Source organism: Diabrotica virgifera, chromosome 9 (genome assembly GCF_917563875.1).
Source record: "Diabrotica virgifera virgifera chromosome 9, PGI_DIABVI_V3a".
NCBI lineage: Eukaryota > Metazoa > Arthropoda > Insecta > Coleoptera > Chrysomelidae > Diabrotica > Diabrotica virgifera.
In genome coordinates, this window is record NC_065451.1 from 35619859 (window position 1) to 35641151 (window position 21293).

General features: G+C 31.7%; 2 protein-coding genes across 9 annotated transcripts in view; one reads left to right on the plus strand and one right to left on the minus strand.

Annotated features, from left to right (window-relative positions):
- LOC114330263 (pyruvate dehydrogenase phosphatase regulatory subunit, mitochondrial) overlaps nucleotides 1-21293 on the minus strand; it is a 294720-nt gene that overhangs the window by 16175 nt on the left and 257252 nt on the right. The gene's annotated exons all lie outside the window — the stretch shown is intronic.
- The window catches only part of LOC114330264 (ATP-dependent 6-phosphofructokinase), a 129062-nt gene that overhangs the window by 9203 nt on the left and 98566 nt on the right, over nucleotides 1-21293 (plus strand). For all 8 annotated transcript variants that reach the window (XM_050662020.1, XM_050662023.1, XM_050662024.1 and 5 more), the window contains exons 4-5: nucleotides 44-152; nucleotides 14547-14819. In XM_050662020.1, coding sequence (XP_050517977.1) covers nucleotides 44-152; nucleotides 14547-14819 — 382 coding nt within the window. The remainder of the gene's footprint in view (nucleotides 1-43; nucleotides 153-14546; nucleotides 14820-21293) is intronic.

Genomic DNA, 21293 nt, shown 5'->3' on the forward strand with positions numbered 1-21293 from the left:
AAAATAAATTTAATGTTCGACTTACAAGTGATGTTTTATATAGGAATGGTAGATGGTGGAGATAATATTGTTGAAGCTAACTGGTCTTCTGTAAGTTGTATCATACACAAAGGAGGAACCATAATTGGATCTGCTAGATGTATGGACTTTAAGTAAGCATAATGAATTTTATACAGGGTGTTTCATTAATAATTGTCCATATAGTAACTGGAGAAAGCTTAGCACAAGATACGAAGATTTAACCTAAAACACTTAAATAAAATGTGGTTCCTTACTGAGTTACAGGGTGTTTTATCTAGAAATTTAAGAACTATTTTTCTCAGCATTTTAAAACTATTTGACGTATCCTTTTTATACTTGACAGAGAGTGCGACTACTGTACACCCTACTAAATTATTATAAACAAAAGTTTCTATCTACTACCAGAGGCGTACGACAGGGGATAGTGAATGGTTGACCCTTCTCAAATTCTACGCCACTGGAGGAATTACTATTTTAGTGCCTTTTTATATTCTCCAATACTTTCTACGTAAATAATATACTGTTCATTGGTAACGATAAAGTCATTACTTTTCGAGATATTTGAAGTTAAATATGAAACGGCACAGTTATTTTGATTAATTTATGATATGATTTATATGATTAAAATTTAAAAATTATTTGTAGCCAGTTCTTTAAAACTATTTGGCGTATCCTGATCATACTTGGCAGAAAGTGTAGGTACTGTACACCCTACTAAATTAAGGTAAATATACGTTTCTTGCTACTACCAGAGTCGTACGACAGGGGATAGTGGCTGGTTGACCCTTCCCAAATTCTACACCACTGACGAAATTGCTATTTTAGTGTAATTTTTTGATTTTCCAATACTTTTTATGTAAATAATATTTTCTTCATTCGTAACGATAAAATTATTAGTTTTCGAGATATTTGAAATAAAAAATGAAGCGACACAATACATTAATCAAAATAACCGTATTGTTTCATTTTTAACTTCAAATATCTCGAAAACTAATGATTTTATCGTTACGAATGAAGAGTATACTATTTTCATAGAAAATATTGGAGAATCCAAAAATTGAACTAAAATAGCAATTCCGCCAGTGGCGTAGAATTTGGAAAGGGTCAACTATTCACTTTCCCCGTCGTACGCCTCTGGTAATATCAAAAAACGTTTGTTTAACAAAATTTAGTAGTTTTTACAGTACCTATACATCCTACTAAGTATGAGAAGGATACGTCGAATAGTTTTAAAATGCTGAGCAAAAATAGTTTTTAAATTTTTAGATAAAACACCCTGTAACTCAGTAAGGGACCACATTTTATTTAAGTGTTTTAGGTTAAATCTTCGTATTTTGTGCTAAGGTTTCTCCAGTTACTATATGGACAATTATTAATAAAACACCCTGTATAGAGATATGAATCTAGTTTCTAGAATTTTTGTGCTTCTGTGCTTCCTGAGCGTAAAACAATGTGTTACTTAGTCTTAATTTTTAATACTTAAAATTTTGATTCAAGGGGATGGGTACGTATTTTCGGCTGCAATGCTATTCAAATGGGGATTCATTTTTTCGAATCCTGAGAAAACTAATAAGTATTTTTGAAAGATTTAAACGCAGAATGAAAGATTATGTTATTAGCGAGGGCCGAAAGTCCCTGAGAACTTCTACAATGTTTATTTTAATACGTCACAGGGGTGAAAAACTAAGAGAAAATTTAGTCTGATTTTTAATTTCAAATATCTCATTCAAAAGAAACTTTTTGTTCATTCTAAGGGACTTTCAGCCCTCGGTAAAAAAATAATCTTTCATTCTACGTTTAAATTTTTCAAAAATATTTATTGGTTTTTTCAATATTCAAAAAAAAATGAACACCAATGTCCGTGGTAATATTTTCCAAATCTATCTTTGTCTTACAACGCACTCAGTCGAATAGAATATTGTCAGCATATTGTCAGACAGGCAGTGACAATCAGTGACAATTTTAAATATTTGACATGGCATCGGGAATATTTTAAGTTGTTGATTAAATAATATTGGTACCTATTAGGCCTTGGGCCCGCATATACAATTATTATTTATGACCACACCGTTGAAACTTTTTGTACTTGTTATTTTTGTGGAGTCGGACAAATTTTGAGCTTGGCGCATTATGGTAGTGGGGCGTTTGTCTGTCAAGCGGTGACGAAGTTGTCAATTTTATGCAAGAAAAAAATTTATTACCACATTGGTCATTCTATTTTAATCAATGGATTTTATCATATAAACAACGAAAACAATTTTGTCGGACAAAAATATTGGGGCATATGACGCGTCGGACACGCTAAATATGTCAAATTTATGAAAATAATAAATTTATTACCACATCGATAATTTTAACGGTATCTATCATAAAACCTTTTTACAATAATGTGGTAACCTTGTCGGACAATTTTCACGGGGCATATGCGCAGTCGGACGCGCCGAATATGTCAATTTCCTGAAAATTTTTTATTTATTACCACAGATGTCATTTTTATTTTGTACTGTTCTTTTACATGTGTAACGCATATTGGATCACTTGTCGGACAAAAATAATGGGGCGTTTTGGTACAATTAAAAGAAAAAGTAATTTTTATGCATACAGGGTGTTTGGTAAAGAATGGGCCATAGCTTAACCTCAGGGTCCTGAGGTTAAAATAGGCCGATTTAAGCTAACTTACCTTAGTACAAAGTTTATAATAGCCGAGATACAGGGTGTCAAAATCAAACTTTTTTTTTATTTATTATTGAATATTTCCTGATAGGTATGAGATAACAACATGAAATTTTATATCTGGGGGTTTCTTGAGTCGAGAAATCTAAATTCCTTACCAAAAATTATGCATTGCCCAGAGGGCGCCACATATGCCTTTCAGCACTCATTTATTACGTTCAATTTTTTTTATCCCTCACTCTGTATAATTTTGACATTAAAATTTTTATTTTCCTATTAGTTTTACTTAAAAAAGGTATACTTCTTTCATCTTCCTAAACTCAACCGTTTTCGAGATAAACGCATTTTAAATATGCGATACACCATCATTTTTAGCATAATATCATTGTAGTTACACCCAAAAAATAACTTAAAATTTATGAAAATAATAAATTTATTACCACATGGATAATTTTAACGGTATCTACCATAAAACCTTTTTACAATAATGTGGTAACCTTGTCGGACAATTTTCACGGGGCATATGCGCAGTCGGACGCGCCGAAGATGTCAATTTCCTGAAAATTTTTTATTTATTACCACAGATGTTATTTTTATTTTGTACTGTTTTTTTACATGTGTAATGCATATTGGACCCATTTGTCAGACAAAAATAATGGGGCGTTTTGGTACAATTTAAAAAAAAAATAATTTTTATACATTTTTGACCTCATATTAAATTACGTATTTTTCGGCTCATATTACCCGTATGCGCGCCAATGGTGAATATTAAATTCTTAACTGTAGTTAAAAATGTGCAATAACTACTTCTTAAAACCCACCAAATTTCATTTGCATATCTCAACTGGTTTTAAAGCAATAAATAAATCGTCAGTTTGTCAGAAAAACTTCAACACCCCCTATCTCGGAAACGATGCATTTGTGGACATACGTTTTTCTCGTAAAGCAAACTGACTTTATTTTGTCATGCACAATTACTCCTTATTGCCATACTTATTTAAAAACACACTTTGTCTATGAAAAACATGGCTAGTTTTTAAAGTCCTTAACTTTTTTATTATCCAACATAAACGAATGAATGAAAAAACTGAATGTTGAGAAGGAATGAGGCTATAGTTAGGTTTTAATTTTAGTATTTTATAGATGCTAGAATATTCCACGGGGTGATGCGAACTTTGAGAAAAAACACAGTTTGATTCATACACTAGCTTTGCAATAAAAATTATGTGTGTACCGACAATATTACTACAGGGATATTGCTAAAGAATAAGGCGCTAATGTTACGAAAAAATCACTTAAATCGGACAAGAGGTTTATAAAATACAAACCATCAAAAATAACCCATTTTTAAGGTGGTTGATTAATTTTGGTCCAGAGTGTACATATACAGGGTGTTTGGTAAAGAATGGGTCATAGCTTAACCTTAGATTCCTGAGGTTAAAGTAGGTCGATATAAGCTAACTTACCTTAGTACGAAAGTTCATAATAACCGAAATACAAGGTGATAAAGTTAAACTTTTATTTTATTTATTCTTGAATATTTCCTAACAGGCATGGGATCATAACACGAAATTCGGTAAGCAGGGGTTTTTCGGGACAATAAATCTAAATTTGCCACCAAAAATGATATATTATCCAGAGGGCGCCACATACGCCTTTCAGCGCTCATTTAATAGGATCAATTGTTTTATTTCTCACTCTACATACCTTTTGAATCAACACTTTTATTCTCTTAACATTTATACTTAAAAAAGGTTACTATATTCTTCTCGTTAAACTCAACCGTTTTCGAGATAAACGCATTTTAAATCTGCGAGGCAATATAATTTTTTGCAAAATTGTGATCTGATATTTGCTTACATACTCCTTGAACAACGACAAACATCGTTCTGTAGTTTTTTTTTCCAATTAAAAAAAATTTCCGACACAAGTATCAGGTTATAAGTAGTTATATTCTAAATCAAAAAATCTAAGTGTCCGACAAAAATATTGGGTCAAATCCAAAGTCGGACAAAAAATTTAATTTTTATTAATAAACTGTCTTTTAAACAATACTGGGTTCGTGCAACCCTTACCTTTAAAACCATTTTTCCGACAACATTAGTAGGTTATAAGTAATTATATTCTTAATCAAAAAATCAGAGTGTCGGACAAAAATATTGGGGCAACTCGACAGTCGGACAAAAAATTTAATTTTTATTAGTAAAGTATACTTTCAAATTATGCTGGGTTCGTGCATCCCTTATCTTTACAACCATTTTTCCGACAAAAGTAGTAGGTTACAAGTAATTATATTCTTAAACAAAAAATGTAATTGTCTGACAAAAATGTTGGGGCAAACGAAGAGAAAACTTAATTCTTTTAGGCTATCGACGAGGAGGTATTATCAAAAAACAATTTAAAACAGTGTTTCTCGGTTACTTTTGAATCGATTTAGCTGAAAATTGGTACACACGCTAAGTAAAGCATTTAAAAGGGTATGACGAAGATCGGAACCCAAAATTTTCTTAAAAAATTTTCCGACAAGAAGGAAAATTTTAGAAAAAAAATTGTGATCTGATAATTTTTGTACATACTCCTTGAACAACGACAAACATCGTTCTGTATTTTTTTCTCGAATTAAAAAAAAAATTTTCAGCACATGTATCAGGTTATAAGTAGTTATATTCCAAATCAAAAAATCTAAGTGCCCGACCTAAATAGTGGGGCACATCCAAAGTCGGACAAAAATTTAATTTTTATTAATATACTTTTAAACTATTCTGGGTTCGTGCATCTCTTATCTTTACAACCACTTTTCCGACAAAAGTAGTAGGATACAAGTAATTATACTCTTAAACAAAAAATTTAATTGTCTGACAAAAATGTTGGGGCAAACGAACAGGAAACTTAATTCTTTTAGGCTATGGACGAGGAGGTATTATCCAAAAATATTTTAAAACAGTTTTTCTCGGTTATTTTTGAATCGATTTAGCTGAAAATTGGTACACGCACTAAGTAAAACATTTAAAAGGGTATGACGTAGAGTTGTACCCAAAATTTTCCCAAAAAAATTTCGGACAAGAGGGAAAATTTTAGAAAAATTGTGATGTGATATTTGCGTACATACTCCTTGAACAACGACAAATATCGTTCTGTAGTTTTTTTTCTCGAAATAAAAAAAAATTTCCGACACAAGTATCAGGTTATAAGTAGTTATATTCCAAATCAAAAAATCTAAGTGTCCGACAAAAATATTGGGGCAAATCCAAAGTCGGACAAAAAATTTAATTTTTATTGATAAACCATACTTTTAAATTATGCTGGGTTCGTGTATCCCTTATCTTTACAACCATTTTTCCGACAAAGGTAGTAAGTTACAAGTAATTATATTCTTAAACAAAAAATGTAATTGTTTGACAAAAATCTTGGGGCAAACGAACAGAAAACTTAATTATTTTAGGCTATCGACGAGAAAGTAATATCAAAAAATTTTAAAAGAGTTTTCTCGGTTATTTTTGAATCGATTTAGCTCAAAATTGGTACACACATTAAGTAAAACATTTAAAAGGGTATGACGTAGAGCTGTACCCAAAATTTTCTTAAAAAATTTTCCGACAAGAGGGAAAATTTTAGAAAAATTGTGATCTGATATTTGCTTACATACTCCTTGAACAACGACAAACATCGTTCTGTAGTTTTTTTTTCTTGACAAAAAAAAAATTTCCGACACAAGTATCAGGTTATAAGTAGTTATATTCCAAATAAAAAAATCTAAGTGTCCGACAAAAATATTGGGGCAAATCCAAAGTCGGATAAAAAATTTAATGTTTATTAATAAACTATAATAAATATTAATAACTATAATAAATGATTGTGAGTAAGTCTGTGTTTCATTACTACATTTAATAAACTATACTTTTAAATCATGCTGGGTTCGTGCATCGCTTATATATTTACAACCATTTTTCCGACAAAGTAGTAAGTTACAAAGTAGTAAGTTAGTAAGTTTTCTGTTCGTTTGCCCCAAGATTTTTGTCAACCAATTACATTTTTTGTTTAAGAATATAATTACTTGTAACTTACTACCTTTGTCGGAAAAATGGTTGTAAAGATAAGGGATACACGAACCCAGCATAATTTAAAAGTATAGTTTATCAATAAAAATTAAATTTTTTGTCTGACTTTGGATTTGCCCCAATATTTTTGTCGGACACTTAGATTTTTTGATTTGGAAAATAACTACTTATAACCTGATACTTGTGTCGGAATTTTTTTTTTATTTCGAGAAAAAAAACTACAGAACGATATTTGTCGTTGTTCAAGGAGTATGTACGCAAATATCAGATCACAATTTTTCTAAAATTTTCCCTCTTGTCCGAAATTTTTTTGGGAAAATTTTGGGTACAGCTCTACGGCATACCCTTTTAAATGTTTTACTTAGTGTGTGTACCAATTTTCAGCTAAATCGATTCAAAAATAACCGAGAAAAACTGTTTTAAAATATTTTTGGATAATACCTCCTCGTCCATAGCCTAAAAGAATTAAGTTTCCTGTTCGTTTGCCCCAACATTTTTGTCAGACAATTAAATTTTTTGTTTAAGAGTATAATTACTTGTAACCTACTACTTTTGTCGGAAAAATGGTTGTAAAGATAAGGGTTGCACGAACCCAGAATAGTTTAAAAGTATAGTGTATTAATAAAAATTAAATTTTTTGTCCGACTTTGGATGTGCCCCACTATTTATGTCGGGCACTTAGATTTTTTGATTTGGAATATAACTACTTATAACCTGATACATGTGCTGACATTTTTTTTTTAATTCGAGAAAAAATACAGAACGATGTTTGTCGTTGTTCAAGGAGTATGTACACAAATTATCAGATCACAATTTTTCTAAAATTTTCCCTCTTGTCTGAAAATTTTTTAAGAAAATTTTGGGTTCCGATCTACGTCATACCCTTTTAAATGCTTTATTTAGCGTGTGTACTAATTTTCAGCTAAATCGATTCAAAAGTAACCGAGAAACACTGTTTTAAATTTTTTTTGATAATACCTCCTCGTCGATAGCCTAAAAGAAATAAGTTTTCTGTTCGTTTGCCCCAACATTTTTGTCAGACAATTACATTTTTTGTTTAAGAATATAATTACTTGTAACATACTACTTTTGTCGGAAAAATGGTTGTAAAGATAAGGGATGCATGAACCCAGCATAATTTGAAAGTATACTTTACTAATAAAAATTAAATTTTTTGTCCGACTGTCGAGTTGCCCCAATATTTTTGTCCGACACTTTGATTTTTTGATTAAGAATATAATTACTTATAACCTACTAATGTTGTCGGAAAAATGGTTTTAAAGGTAAGGGTTGCACGAACCCAGTATTGTTTAAAAGACAGTTTATTAATAAAAATTAAATTTTTTGTCCGACTTTGGATTTGACCCAATATTTTTGTCGGACACTTAGATTTTTTGATTTGGAATATAACTACTTATAACCTGATACTTGTGTCGGCAATTTTTTTTGAATTGAAAAAAAAACTACAGAAGGATGTTTGTCGTTGTTCAAGGAGTATGTAAGCAAATATCAGATCACAATTTTTCTAAAATTTTCCCTCTTGTCGGAAAATTTTTTAAGAAAATTTTGGGTACAGCTCTACGTTATACCCTTTTAAATATTTTACTTAGTGTGTGTACCAATTTTGAGCTAAATCGATTCAAAAATAACCGAGATAACTCTTTTAAAATTTTTTGATATTACTTTCTCGTCGATAGCCTAAAAGAATTAAGTTTTCTGTTCGTTTGCCCCAAGATTTTTGTCAAACAATTACATTTTTTGTTTAAGAATATAATTACTTGTAGCTTACTACCTTTGTCGGAAAAATGGTTGTAAAAATAAGGGATACACGAACCCAGCATAATTTAAAAGTATAGTTTATCAATAAAAATTAAATTTTTTGTCTGACTTTGGATTTGCCCCAATATTTTTGTCGGACACTTAGATTTTTTGATTTGGAATATAACTACTTATAACCTGATACATGTGCTAAAATTTTTTTTTTAATTCGAGAAAAAAATACAGAACGATGTTTGTCGTTGTTCAAGGAGTATGTACACAAATTATCAGATCACAATTTTTCTAAAATTTTCCCTCTTGTCGGAAAATTTTTTAAGAAAATTTTGGGTTCCGATCTACGTCATACCCTTTTAAATGCTTTACTTAGCGTGTGTACCAATTTTCAGCTAAATCGATTCAAAAGTAACCGAGAAACACTGTTTTAAATTTTTTTTTGATAATACCTCCTCGTTGATAGCCTAAAAGAATTAAGTTTTCTGTTCGTTTGCCCCAACATTTTTGTCAGACAATTACATTTTTTGTTTAAGAATATAATTACTTGTAACCCACTACTTTTGTCGGAAAAATGGTTGTAAAGATAAGGGATGCACGAACCCAGCATAATTTGAAAGTATACTTTACTAATAAAAATTAAATTTTTTGTCCGACTGTCGAGTTGCCCCAATATTTTTGTCCGACACTTTGATTTTTTGATTAAGAATATAATTACTTATAACCTACTAATGTTGTCGGAAAAATGGTTTTAAAGGTAAGGGTTGCACGAACCCAGTATTGTTTAAAAGACAGTTTATTAATAAAAATTAAATTTTTTGTCCGACTTTGGATTTGACCCAATATTTTTGTCGGACACTTAGATTTTTTGATTTAGAATATAACTACTTATAACCTGATACTTGTGTCGGAATTTTTTTTTAATTGGAAAAAAAACTACAGAACGATGTTTGTCGTTGTTCAAGGAGTATGTACGCAAATATCAGATCACAATTTTTCTAAAATTTTCCCTCTTGTCCGAAATTTTTTTGGAAAAATTTTGGGTACAGCTCTACGTCATACCCTTTTAAATGTTTTACTTAGTGTGTGTACCAATATTCAGCTAAATCGATTCAAAAATAACCGAGAAAAACTGTTTTAAAATATTTTTGGATAATACCTCCTCGTCCATAGCCTAAAAGAATTAAGTTTCCTGTTCGTTTGTCCCAACATTTTTGTCAGACAATTACATTTTTTGTTTAAGAGTATAATTACTTGTATCCTACTACTTTTGTCGGAAAAATGGTTGTAAAGATAAGGGATGCACGAACCCGGAATAATTTAAAAGTATAGTTTATTAATAAAAATTAAATTTTTTGTCCGAATTTGGATGTGCCCCACTATTTATGTCGGGCACTTAGATTTTTTGATTTGGAATATAACTACTTATAACCTGATACATGTGCTGAAAAATTTTTTTTTAATTCGAGAAAAAATAGAGAACGATGTTTGTCGTTGTTCAAGGAGTATATACACAAATTATCAGATCACAATTTTTCTAAAATTTTCCCTCTTGTCGGAAAATTTTTTAAGAAAATTTTGGGTTCCGATCTACGTCATACCCTTTTAAATGCTTTACTTAGTGTGTGTAGCAATTTTCAGCTAAATCGATTCAAAAGTAACCGAGAAACACTGTTTTAAATTTTTTTTTTTTTGATAATACCTCCTCGTCGATAGCCTAAAAGAATTAAGTTTTCTGTTCGTTTGCCCCAACATTTTTGTCAGAGAATTACATTTTTTGTTTAAGAATATAATTACTTGTAACCTACTACTTTTGTCGGAAAAATGGTTGTAAAGATAAGGGATGCACGAACCCAGCATAATTTGAAAGTATACTTTACTAATAAAAATTAAATTTTTTGTCCGACTGTCGAGTTGCCCCAATATTTTTGTCCGACACTTTGATTTTTTGATTAAGAATATAATTACTTATAACCTACTAATGTTGTCGGAAAAATGGTTGTAAATAAAAAAATTTCAGGAAATTGACATCTTCGGCGCGTCCGACTGCGCATATGCCCCGTGAAAATTGTCCGACAAGGTTACCACATTATTGTAAAAATGTTTTATGGTAGATACCGTTAAAATTATCCATGTGGTAATAAATTTATTATTTTCATAAATTTGACATATTTAGCGTGTCCGACGCGTCATATGCCCCAATATTTTTGTCCGACAAAATTGTTTTCGTTGTTTATATGATAAAATCCATTGATTAAAATAGAATGACCAATGTGGTAATAAATTTTTTTCTTGCATAAAATTGACAACTTCGTCACCGCTTGACAGACAAACGCCCCACTACCATAATGCGCCAAGCTCAAAATTTGTCCGACTCCACAAAAATAACAAGTACAAAAAGTTTCAACGGTGTGGTCATAAATAATAATTCTATATGCGGGCCCAAGGCCTATATATAGTGTATTTGATAAAAATAATTGATTTAAGACGTGAACTTAATAAAAATTTATTTATTGTGTATTATTTGTGAAAGATCCAAGCAGAGAATACATCAGGATAATATATTCTGTGATCCAAGTATTTTGTTATTAAAGATGTTCAAAATAGCCCCGTCAAAAAAGCTCCGACAAAATAGCCCCGACATAATATCCCGCACACAAAATAGCTCCGACAAAATAGCCTGCAGACAAAACAGCCACGGAATAATAGCCCACCGACAAAATAGTGCCGACAAAATAGCCCCGACAAAAAAGTTCCCTTCAGAATTCATCATGAAATAATTCCTTAAAAATACATTTTTTCGGAAATGGTAATTATCCTCTATTCAGATGTTTATCTTAACCACATTAAAAAAAATGGTCTTTTCAGAGAACTCGAGTCCTGTCTTCCCTGCCTCTTGGAAGTTTGAACATTTAAGTTAAGGGAAAATCAATGTTTATTTATGATATAAACATTTTTTTCTGTTTTCGGGTATCCTCTATTCAGATGTTTATCTTAACCACATTAAAAAAATGGTCTTTTCAGAGAACTCGAGTCCTGTCTTCCCTGCCTCTTGGAAGTTTGAACATTTAAGTTAAGCGAAAATCAATGTTTATTTATGATATAAACATTTTTTTCTGTTTTCGGGCAACAGTAAAATGCATTTTAAATTAAATAAATTAAATACATTCTTCCTTTTTGTCAAATAATTTTAATTAAAAAAAAGTTTTTGGACACCTTGTATAAATAATTATGTAATTGTTTATAAGAGGCTGTTTTGACCGGGGCTATTTTGTGTGCGATCTATTTTGTCGGGGCTATTTTGTTTGCGGGCTATTTTGTCGAGGCTATTTTGTGTTCGGGCTATTTTGACGGGGCTTTTTTGACGGGGCTGTTTTGACCGGGCTATTTTGACGGGTCACGGTAACAATATATTATTAAAAAATCACTTAAACACTTTTCCTCTTTTCTCGATTGAGTATTAGTTTTTGTTGTACATATAAATTATTACAATCACTGAATACATAGTTAGTGAGAAAATTATCACATTTATTAACTGAATTAATAATTTGCAATTATAAAAATAACAGTTATCCAAGAACATTCAAAAGCCATCTCTTTAAAGTTAATAATGACATTGTCAAGTAGAATGACATTCTAGTAATGCTTACATATCCATACCAGTGTGAATTTTACTACATGTAATTTGCCGTGTAAAGACAGAAAAAGTAGGGATAGCCGTAAAATATTTGCTAATTATGTACCGATGGCCTTAAGTTCACGTCATCAATTATTTATCAAATACACTATCAATATTATTTAATCAACAACTCAAAATATTCCCGATGCCATGTCAAATATTTAAAATTGTCACTGTCTTGTCACCATATTCTATTCGACTCAGTGCGTTGTATGACAAAGATATGGTTCATTCCACCAACATACGCCTGTTTTGGATAATCGCGACAACGAATATTTCAGTGTGCAACATAAGAAGTACGAAAGTAAATGGCTCTAATAATTATTCCGATAAACAGCAATGTAATTTGCAATTTATTTTCGTTCTTCATATTTTGCACAATAAAATATTCGTTGTCGAAATAATCCAACACAGGCGTCTATTCGTGGAATAGGGTATAGCGAATGTTCGATTTGGAAAATATTACCACGGACTCCATTTTTTTCGAATCCTAAAAAAACTAATAAATATTTTTAAAAAATTTAAACGCAGAATGAAAGACTAAATTATTGTCGAGGGCCGAAAGTCCCTTAGAATAAATAACAAGTTTTGTTTGAATGAGATATTCGAATTTAAAAATAACACTACATTTTCTCTTCGTTTTTCACCACTGTAACTTAATAAACCAAACATTATAGAAGTTTTAAGGGACTTTCGGCCCTCGGTAAGAACGTAATCTTTCATTCTGCGTTTAAATTTTTCAAAAATACTTATTAGTTTTCTCAGGATTTGAAAAAAATGAATCCCATTTAAATAGCATTGGAGCAGAAACTGTGTATCGATCCCCTTATATATAGCACGATAGAATTATTGATGCATCTGCATTAGCTTAACTTGTAGACATCTAAAACAACTAAGTATGTACAGTTATATTCAAAAAAAAAGGGTACAAGTATTAGAAAGAGAAGTTAACGTCATCCTATTTGTGTAAAACCGGCTGGGATTTTTGGAGGTTATCAAATGTCACAGGTTATTAAAAATATAAATCATTGGCGTTGAGCATTAATTAGACGAAACCATTTATTCAACAATTATATAAAGAATAATTTTAATGACTGTTACAAATAGAATTTAGTATTTGGTGATAGAACCGTCTGCTTCTATAACTTTATTTAGTCTATTTGGCATACTTTGAATTATATTAGATATCATATTTGGATCAAGATCTTCCCAGCACTCTAAGATTGTATCCCACAATTGATCTGAATTTTGTGGCATAAAATTTCTTTTATATATTTTTTTAACAATTATGCCCCAAATGTTTTCAATCGGATTTATATCTGGACTGTGCACAGGCCATGGCAATACTTCCAGGTTTTGCGTTTGAAACCAATTCCTTACGGCATGGGCAGTGTGGACTGAACAATTATCTTGTTGATATATAAAAGTATTATTAGGATACAATTGCTCAATAGAAGGGAGCATTACGTGTTCCAAAACGTTAATGTAATTGTCGGCAGTAAATCTTCCCTCTAATCGCCAACAAACACCAGGTCCATGTATACTAATCCAACCCCATACATTTACAGAAAAACGTCCAGATTTATTATGAGAGTGAATATATCGTTCTTCAAACCTAGTATTGGCTGGACGATAAACACGGATTTGACCGTTATAGGTTGACTGAAAAGTCTTTTCATCAGTAAAAATGACGTTCCAAAATTGTGGGTTGCGGTAAATATAGTTTAGTGCAAATATTACTCTTGCTTGCCAATGTTCAACAGTTACTAATGGTTTTTTAGCAGCTGGTCGGTTTTTTAATTCAGATTCATTGATCCTTCTGCTTACAGTAGGTTGGGCACCAGGAAATCCCGTATGAATCCTTGAATCCTTCGACGTCGCAAATGGATTATCTCTTAAGAATTGAACTAAAACAGCATCTTGTTGAGGAGCGGATACTTTGGAACGCCTTAACCAACTTTTCTTTTTAATGATTGTTGTTGGACCCATCGTTGCTTAATTCTGAAGATTGTTTTCAAATTTCTATTATAGAAATTTGCTAGCGCACGAATTGACCATCCTTCTTCCATTTTCGTAATTATTTGAGCCTTTTCAATCTCACTTAAATGACGAGGCATATTAATTTTTTATTGTACGTAACGTTAAACCTTCTATCAAATTAAACGTCTTTGACGTCTATGAGTTGCATGTTTGATCACTTATGACATTTGATAACCTCCAAAAATCCCAGCCGGTTGTACACAAATAGGATGACGTTAACTTCCCTTTCTAATACTTGTACCCTTTTTTTTTTAATATAACTGTACAACTCAGTTGTAGACATCTAAAAATAATGTTTATTGTAGGGAGCGAGCAGGTCGTTTGAAAGCTGCCAAAAATCTGGTTGATCGTGGTATCAACCATCTTGTTGTAATCGGAGGAGATGGTAGTTTAACTGGAGCCGATTTATTCCGTCAAGAATGGAGCAGCCTATTGGACGAGCTTCTTTCCGGCGGCCAGATCACTCCAGAACTTCGAGACAAAAACAAAAACTTACAGATCGTCGGTTTAGTCGGATCTATAGATAATGATTTTTGTGGAACTGACATGACCATTGGTACTGACAGTGCTTTGCACAGGTAAGTTCCTTTAATTTTTATGTCAAGTTGGGTGATATTCTATAATTAACACATTAACACCTATATTATGGTAACGCCCATACGAATTTATTAGTAGAGGATCCAATATATCTATCACGAGCTATCCAATATATTTATCTATTTTTTGATCTATCACGAGCTTTTGACTGCTTAGACATAACATATATTTGCAATAAATTATGTAACGTTGGTTTTAGAGGGATATTTCTAGAATGGGTAATAAATTTCTCAAGTGACAGGAAGAGTGTTGTTAAAATTAAAGAATCAAGCTCAGAATCATACACGACAAATAAATGAGTACCACAGGGATCCGTGCTGGGACCATTATTATTCCTAATTTTTATTAACGACCTACCAGATCACATAAGGGCACTTATAATATCAATATTTGCTGATGATACCTCGTTAATAGTCTCTGCACGTACACTCGAGGAATTTAAAATGACAATGCAGACTGTTGTTGACTGCTTTATACGCTGGTGTAATACCAACAGATTAATATTAAACATTGATAAGACGGACATCATTTATTTTCATTCATAAAACTCATCTACCAATGACTCTATCTTAACCATCCATGATAGAAACAATATGTTATCTTCTACTCACTCTACAAAGTTTTTGGGTGTGTTCATTGATTGTAATCTCAAATGGTCAGAACAAGTGAATTCAGTGAACATGAAATTGAATAAAGCTTTTTATGCTATATCTAGAATTAAAAACACACTACTTATCTCAGCATTAATGAATGTTTATTATAGCCTTGCTTACAGCCTCATGTGCTATAATGTAATTTTGTGGGGGAATTCAATAGATAGTAACAAAGTGTTCATTACCCAAAAAACAAAAAATTTTCCGTAAAATTTTTAATTTGGATTATCAACAATCGTGTAAACCAATTTTTATTTTGACATCAAATTTTAACTTTCTACTGCCTATACAGGGTGATTCATTAATAATTGTCCATATATTAACTGGAGAAGCCTTAGCACAAAATACGAAGATTTAACCTAAAACACTTAAATAAAATGTGGTTTCTTACTGAGTTCAGGGTGTTTTATCTAAAAATTTAAAAAATATTTTTGCTCAGCATTTTAAAACTATTCGACGTATACTTTTCATACTTGGCAGGAAGTATAGGTACTGTACAAACTACTAAATTATGTTAAACAAACGTTTATGGCTATTGCCAGAGGCGTACGACGGGGGAAAGTGAATGGGTTTCCCCAATGGGGGAAGTTTGGATTCTCCAATACTTTCTATGAAAATAATATACTCTTCATTCGTATCGATAAAGTCATTAGTTTTCGAGATATTTGAAGTTAAAAATGAAACGACACGATTATTTTGATCAGTGTATTATGTCGCTTCATTTTTAATTTCAATTATCTCGAAAACTAATCATTTTATCGTTACGAATGAAGAGTATATTATTCACATAAAAAGTGTTGCAAAATCAAAAAATTACACTAAAATAGCAATTTCATCAGTGGCGTAGAATTTGGGAAGGGTCAACCAGCTACTATCCCCTGTCGTACGCCTCTGGTAGTAGCTAGAAACGTTTATTTATCTTAATTTAGTAGGGTGTACAGTACCTACACTTTCTGACAAGTATGATAAGGATACGCCAAATAGTTTTAAAGTACTGGGTACAAATAATTTTTAAATTTTAATCAGATGAATCATATCATAAATTAATCAAAATAACTGTGCCGTTTCATATTTAACTTCAAATATCTCGAAAACTAAAGACTTTATCATTACCAATGAAGAGTATATTATTTACGTAGAAAGTATTGTATATCACTAGTAGGGTGTCTAGTAGTCGCACTTTCTGCCAAGTATAAAAAGGATACGTCGAATAGTTTTAAAATGCTGAGCAAAAATAGCTTTTAAATTTTTAGATAAAACACCATGTAACTCAGTAAGGAACCACATTTTATTTAAGTGTTTTAGGTTAGATCTTTGTATTTTGTGCTAAGGTTTCTCCAGTTACTATATGGACAATTATTAATGAAACACCCTATATATCTACAGCGTGTCTACTTAAGTTGGAAACATATGGGAAACTTTTTTGTTATTCATTTTACGAAAAAAAGTTATTCTTTATAAAAAGTTCTGCATGCTCTTAAACCTAAGATTCAATCATCAGATATCAAATTTTGTCAATATTATACGAGGTATGTAAAAAAATATGAACTTCGTTCAAGAGTAAAGTAACTTTATTTCTCTCAATATTGAAAATTCTTATTATGAAAAGTTGTTTGAAAATAAAAACTAAGATCAAATATGCAATTACATGCTTCTAATGGGAAAAAAATATTTTCCAAATTGTTCTCAAATTTATTGATACTAACTTCGTTTTTATTTATAACACATACGATAACTCTTTTATTATTACTTTTCAGAAAAAAAGGTATTCTTTATAAAAAGCTCTTTATGTCCTAAGACCGAAGATGCAACCATCAGATATCACATTTTATTAATTTTATACGAGGTATGTCAAAAAATATGAATTTCACTCAAGAGTAAAGTACCTTTATTTTTCACAATATTGAAAACCGTTATTAAAAAAGTTGTTTAGAATTTAAAACTATGTTTCAATATGGAATTACATCCTTCTAATTGAAATATTGTGAAATATAAAGGTACTATAATCTTGAGCGAATTTCATATTTTTTGACACACCTCGTATAAAATTAATAAAAGTTCATATATATTGGTTGTGTCTTAGATTTTAGACCATGAAAAGCTTTTTATAAAGAATAACTTTTTTTCGTCAAATGAATAATAAACGAGTTATCATATTTGTAATATTTAAAAACGATGTTGGGTATCCATAAATTTGAGAAAAAATTTTTATTTCAATTAGAAGCATGTACTTGCATATTTGATCTTAGTTTTTAATTCCAAACAACTTTTTGTCATAAGAATTTTCGATATTGAGAGAAATAAAGGTACTTTACCCTTGACCGAAATTCATATTTTTTGACATACCTCGTATAATATTGAGAAAATTTGATATCTGATGATTGAATCTTAGGTTTTGGGGCATGCAGAACTTTTTATAAAGAATAACTTTTTTTCGTAAAATTAATAATAAAAAAGTTTCCCATATGTTTCCAACTTAAGTAGACACGCTGTATAAATGTTTACTTTATGTAAAAGAGGAAATCAATACATTTCCAGTAAATTCAGACAATCACTATTACAATACAAGAAATGTTGAATCTTTACGAGTTCCTAAACACAGAACATCGAAATTTCAAAATTGCTTCAGATATATGGGACTGACCTTGTAAAATCATTTGCCAAAAACTTTGAAAGAAATACCACTTTCCACTAAATTAAAAAAATGTTAAAGATTTACTCTTTAGAAAAGCATACTATTCTATAAATGAATATCTTGAGGACAATCTGCAGTAGCTTCATATTTTACTTGTAAAAATGTTATTTTATATATTTTATGTTTTGTCAATTTTGTTACACTTGAATAGTGTATTACACACATGAATGTTTTTATACTGAATTCTGTATTGACATATCCTATACATTTTTTTAATGTCTTAAAGGATCAATAAAGTATGACTATGACTATAAGAACAACCTTCACCAATCTGTTTAACGAATAAAAGTTGTTTGATATGTAATTTCAGTAGTAGATAGAACTCTCGTTCAGATATATCTTTGGGTGGGGTTATTATTTCTACTTATAATCATTGTTTTTGTCTTCTTGGTATTCATTTTCAAACCCCGAGCTTCACTTGCAAGATTTGGATCATTTAAAAGGCATTGAAGATCTTCGATGGTATCTGCCACTATCGCTGTGTCATCGGCCTACCGGATAATATTAATAAATATGCCGTTAACTTTAATACCCTTATTAGAGTCTGCTACTGCCTCTATGAATGCTTTTTCGACATATAAATTGAACAACACTGGAGATAGTAAACAACCTTGCCTTACTCCTTTTTTAAGTGAGAAATGACATCTGGTTCCAATATAGATTGGCGATAATTCTTATGTCTTTGGCGTCCAATCCCAACTCTTGTAGGTATTTTATCATCAGTTCGTGTTTTACATTATCCAATGCTTTCTCATAATCGATGAGACAGATCTTGAAAATAATGATGCGGCTGTAGTTTCGTGTTGCAACGAAATTGAAAATGGTTATTCATTTTTTACTTTCTTAAATAATCTAGTGTGTAGTATTCTCAAGAAAAGTTTTATAACGTGACGCATTAGGCTTATTAGTCGGTGGTCCTTGCAGAAGTTCGCACGTGGTGTTTTGGGTAGGGCTACAGATCACAAAAATCTAATAAATTAATATTTTATTTATTGACTTGCTTTTAGAGAAGATAAATGAATTTACTAATTCCATATAAACTAGTCGTGTGAATATTGGCCAATATCTCTTTAACTTCTTGGTTCTGATTTTAGTGATATATTTTTCAACTAATCAGTGTTAATAGTACAGTACTGTCTGGTTCCGAAACTGTTCTGAATCATTTTTGAAAATCAACTGTGGCTAATCCCATATAAACATAATATTCTTGCCACATTTGGAGTATCTTAAAACAGCAATAACAAGACATACAGTAGACTCCCGTAAGTTCGGCCTCGGTTAGTTCGGTCTCCGCTTAGTCCGGCCGGCCCTCTGCCTGTAGCGGCCACCAATTTTTGTGCAAGATTTTTAAAAATCATCGGTGACCTAAACTTGAGCCCAGAGCAAATAGACAACGTCTACGAACCTGGGTTAAATTTTAAACTTCTGCCCAGAAAAAACTTTGCACCCCGAAAGAAACATCTGCTGCGGAGTTTAAAGTCACCAAAGAGACGATAACGGTCGCCTTGTGTTCAAATGCTTCGAGCATCCACAATGACCCCTATTTGTCATTGTCATCGCAGTTTTCGGCGGTACTTCCTCTGGAAGCACTTAGTGGCCCCTTGATCTATCGGCTGTTGAAGACTGGGAACAGCAGTTTAACTTCTTTTTCATCGTCACACTGAATATCTTCCTGGTGAGTAAGGGCGTTGTCAGGAAGTAGAAGTGCTTTGATGGGCAGTTTTAATTTTGTCAAATATTTTTTTACTTTGGGAACAAATTAGTAAGCGAACTATTCCCTGAACAAATGTGTCCATCCACGCTGATTTCTGCGACCGATAATACATTGGGAGAGTTTCCACGTTTATGTTGTTAAAATCTTGGAAAAGACTTTGGCCAAATATAGAAAATAAGATTGACTCAGCAAACATAACAGTAGATGAGCCAAACAACATTCTTGTTAACGAACCTGATGACAATGCAGCACTATTACATGCCCTTCAGCAACTACCGAACTGTGGTCCCATTGTTGAAGAAGATGTTTTGGAGTGGATCAAGTTTGAAAAGAAGCTACACAACAAGGTTTTGAACTACGACGAAATCGCCGAGTGTGCCATTCGCCAGGAAAATGAGAAAGATAACGACGCAGATGCTGCTTAGATAGAAGAGGAAGATGAAGAAAATAAAATAAGCCACGTTGAAGATAAAGCAGCTTTGAAACTGGCAGCTACCTATATCAAACAGCAAAAAGAAGCAACTGCCATCGATATATTGTTTATTAAAAAGTGGCTTGACTTTGAACATAAAAAATCATTAAAAAAGAAAAAAATAGCAGATTTTTTAAGTGTTTACGAATCCAAACCACCAATGTCTAGTAATATTTTTAAATTTTATTAGTCCTACTTACAGTTCTGCAACTTTGTTTTGTAGTGCTTTGTAACCTTCTGTCTTTCATCTGTGTTAAATATGTGTCAGAGTATCTCTCTATGTTGTATTCTACAGAATGTGCAAGTGTTTTGTGTTTGCTAGATCTGTACAAACAATAAATGGGCATTTGTTAGGTAGGCATCGGTTAGTTCGGCCACTTTTAAGTTCGGCCTAGGGTCCAGTCCCGAGGTGGCCGAACTTACGGGAGTCTACTGTACAAAGATACAACTGTATAAAACAATCATATGACCCGTAGTGATGTATAGTAGCAAAACATGGACGAAAACAAAGGCAAATGAAGAGAAACTACGTTTTTGGAAAAAGATCCTAAGAAAGATCTTTGGGCCTGTGCTTAATGAAGCAGCAGGACAATATAGCATAAGAACTAAAAAAGAGCTTGAAGAACTACAGTGAAGAGCGCGCTAATAACCTGCAAAATAGCACAAAAGATGGAAAACGTATTAAGTTGTGAGATAAAAGAAATGAAACTAGTCGAGCTGGGAAGTTTAGTCATATTAACCTATAAATCTACATTATATTGATTGTTTCCCACCTTTACACGTATCAGAGGAGTATGTCAACGAAAACTGTCACTGTGACAGTGATAGTTGCCAGACTCATGTGATACATCTAAAGGTGGAAAACAATCAATATAATGTAAATGTATAGGTTAATATCGCTAAATTTCCCAGCTCGACTAG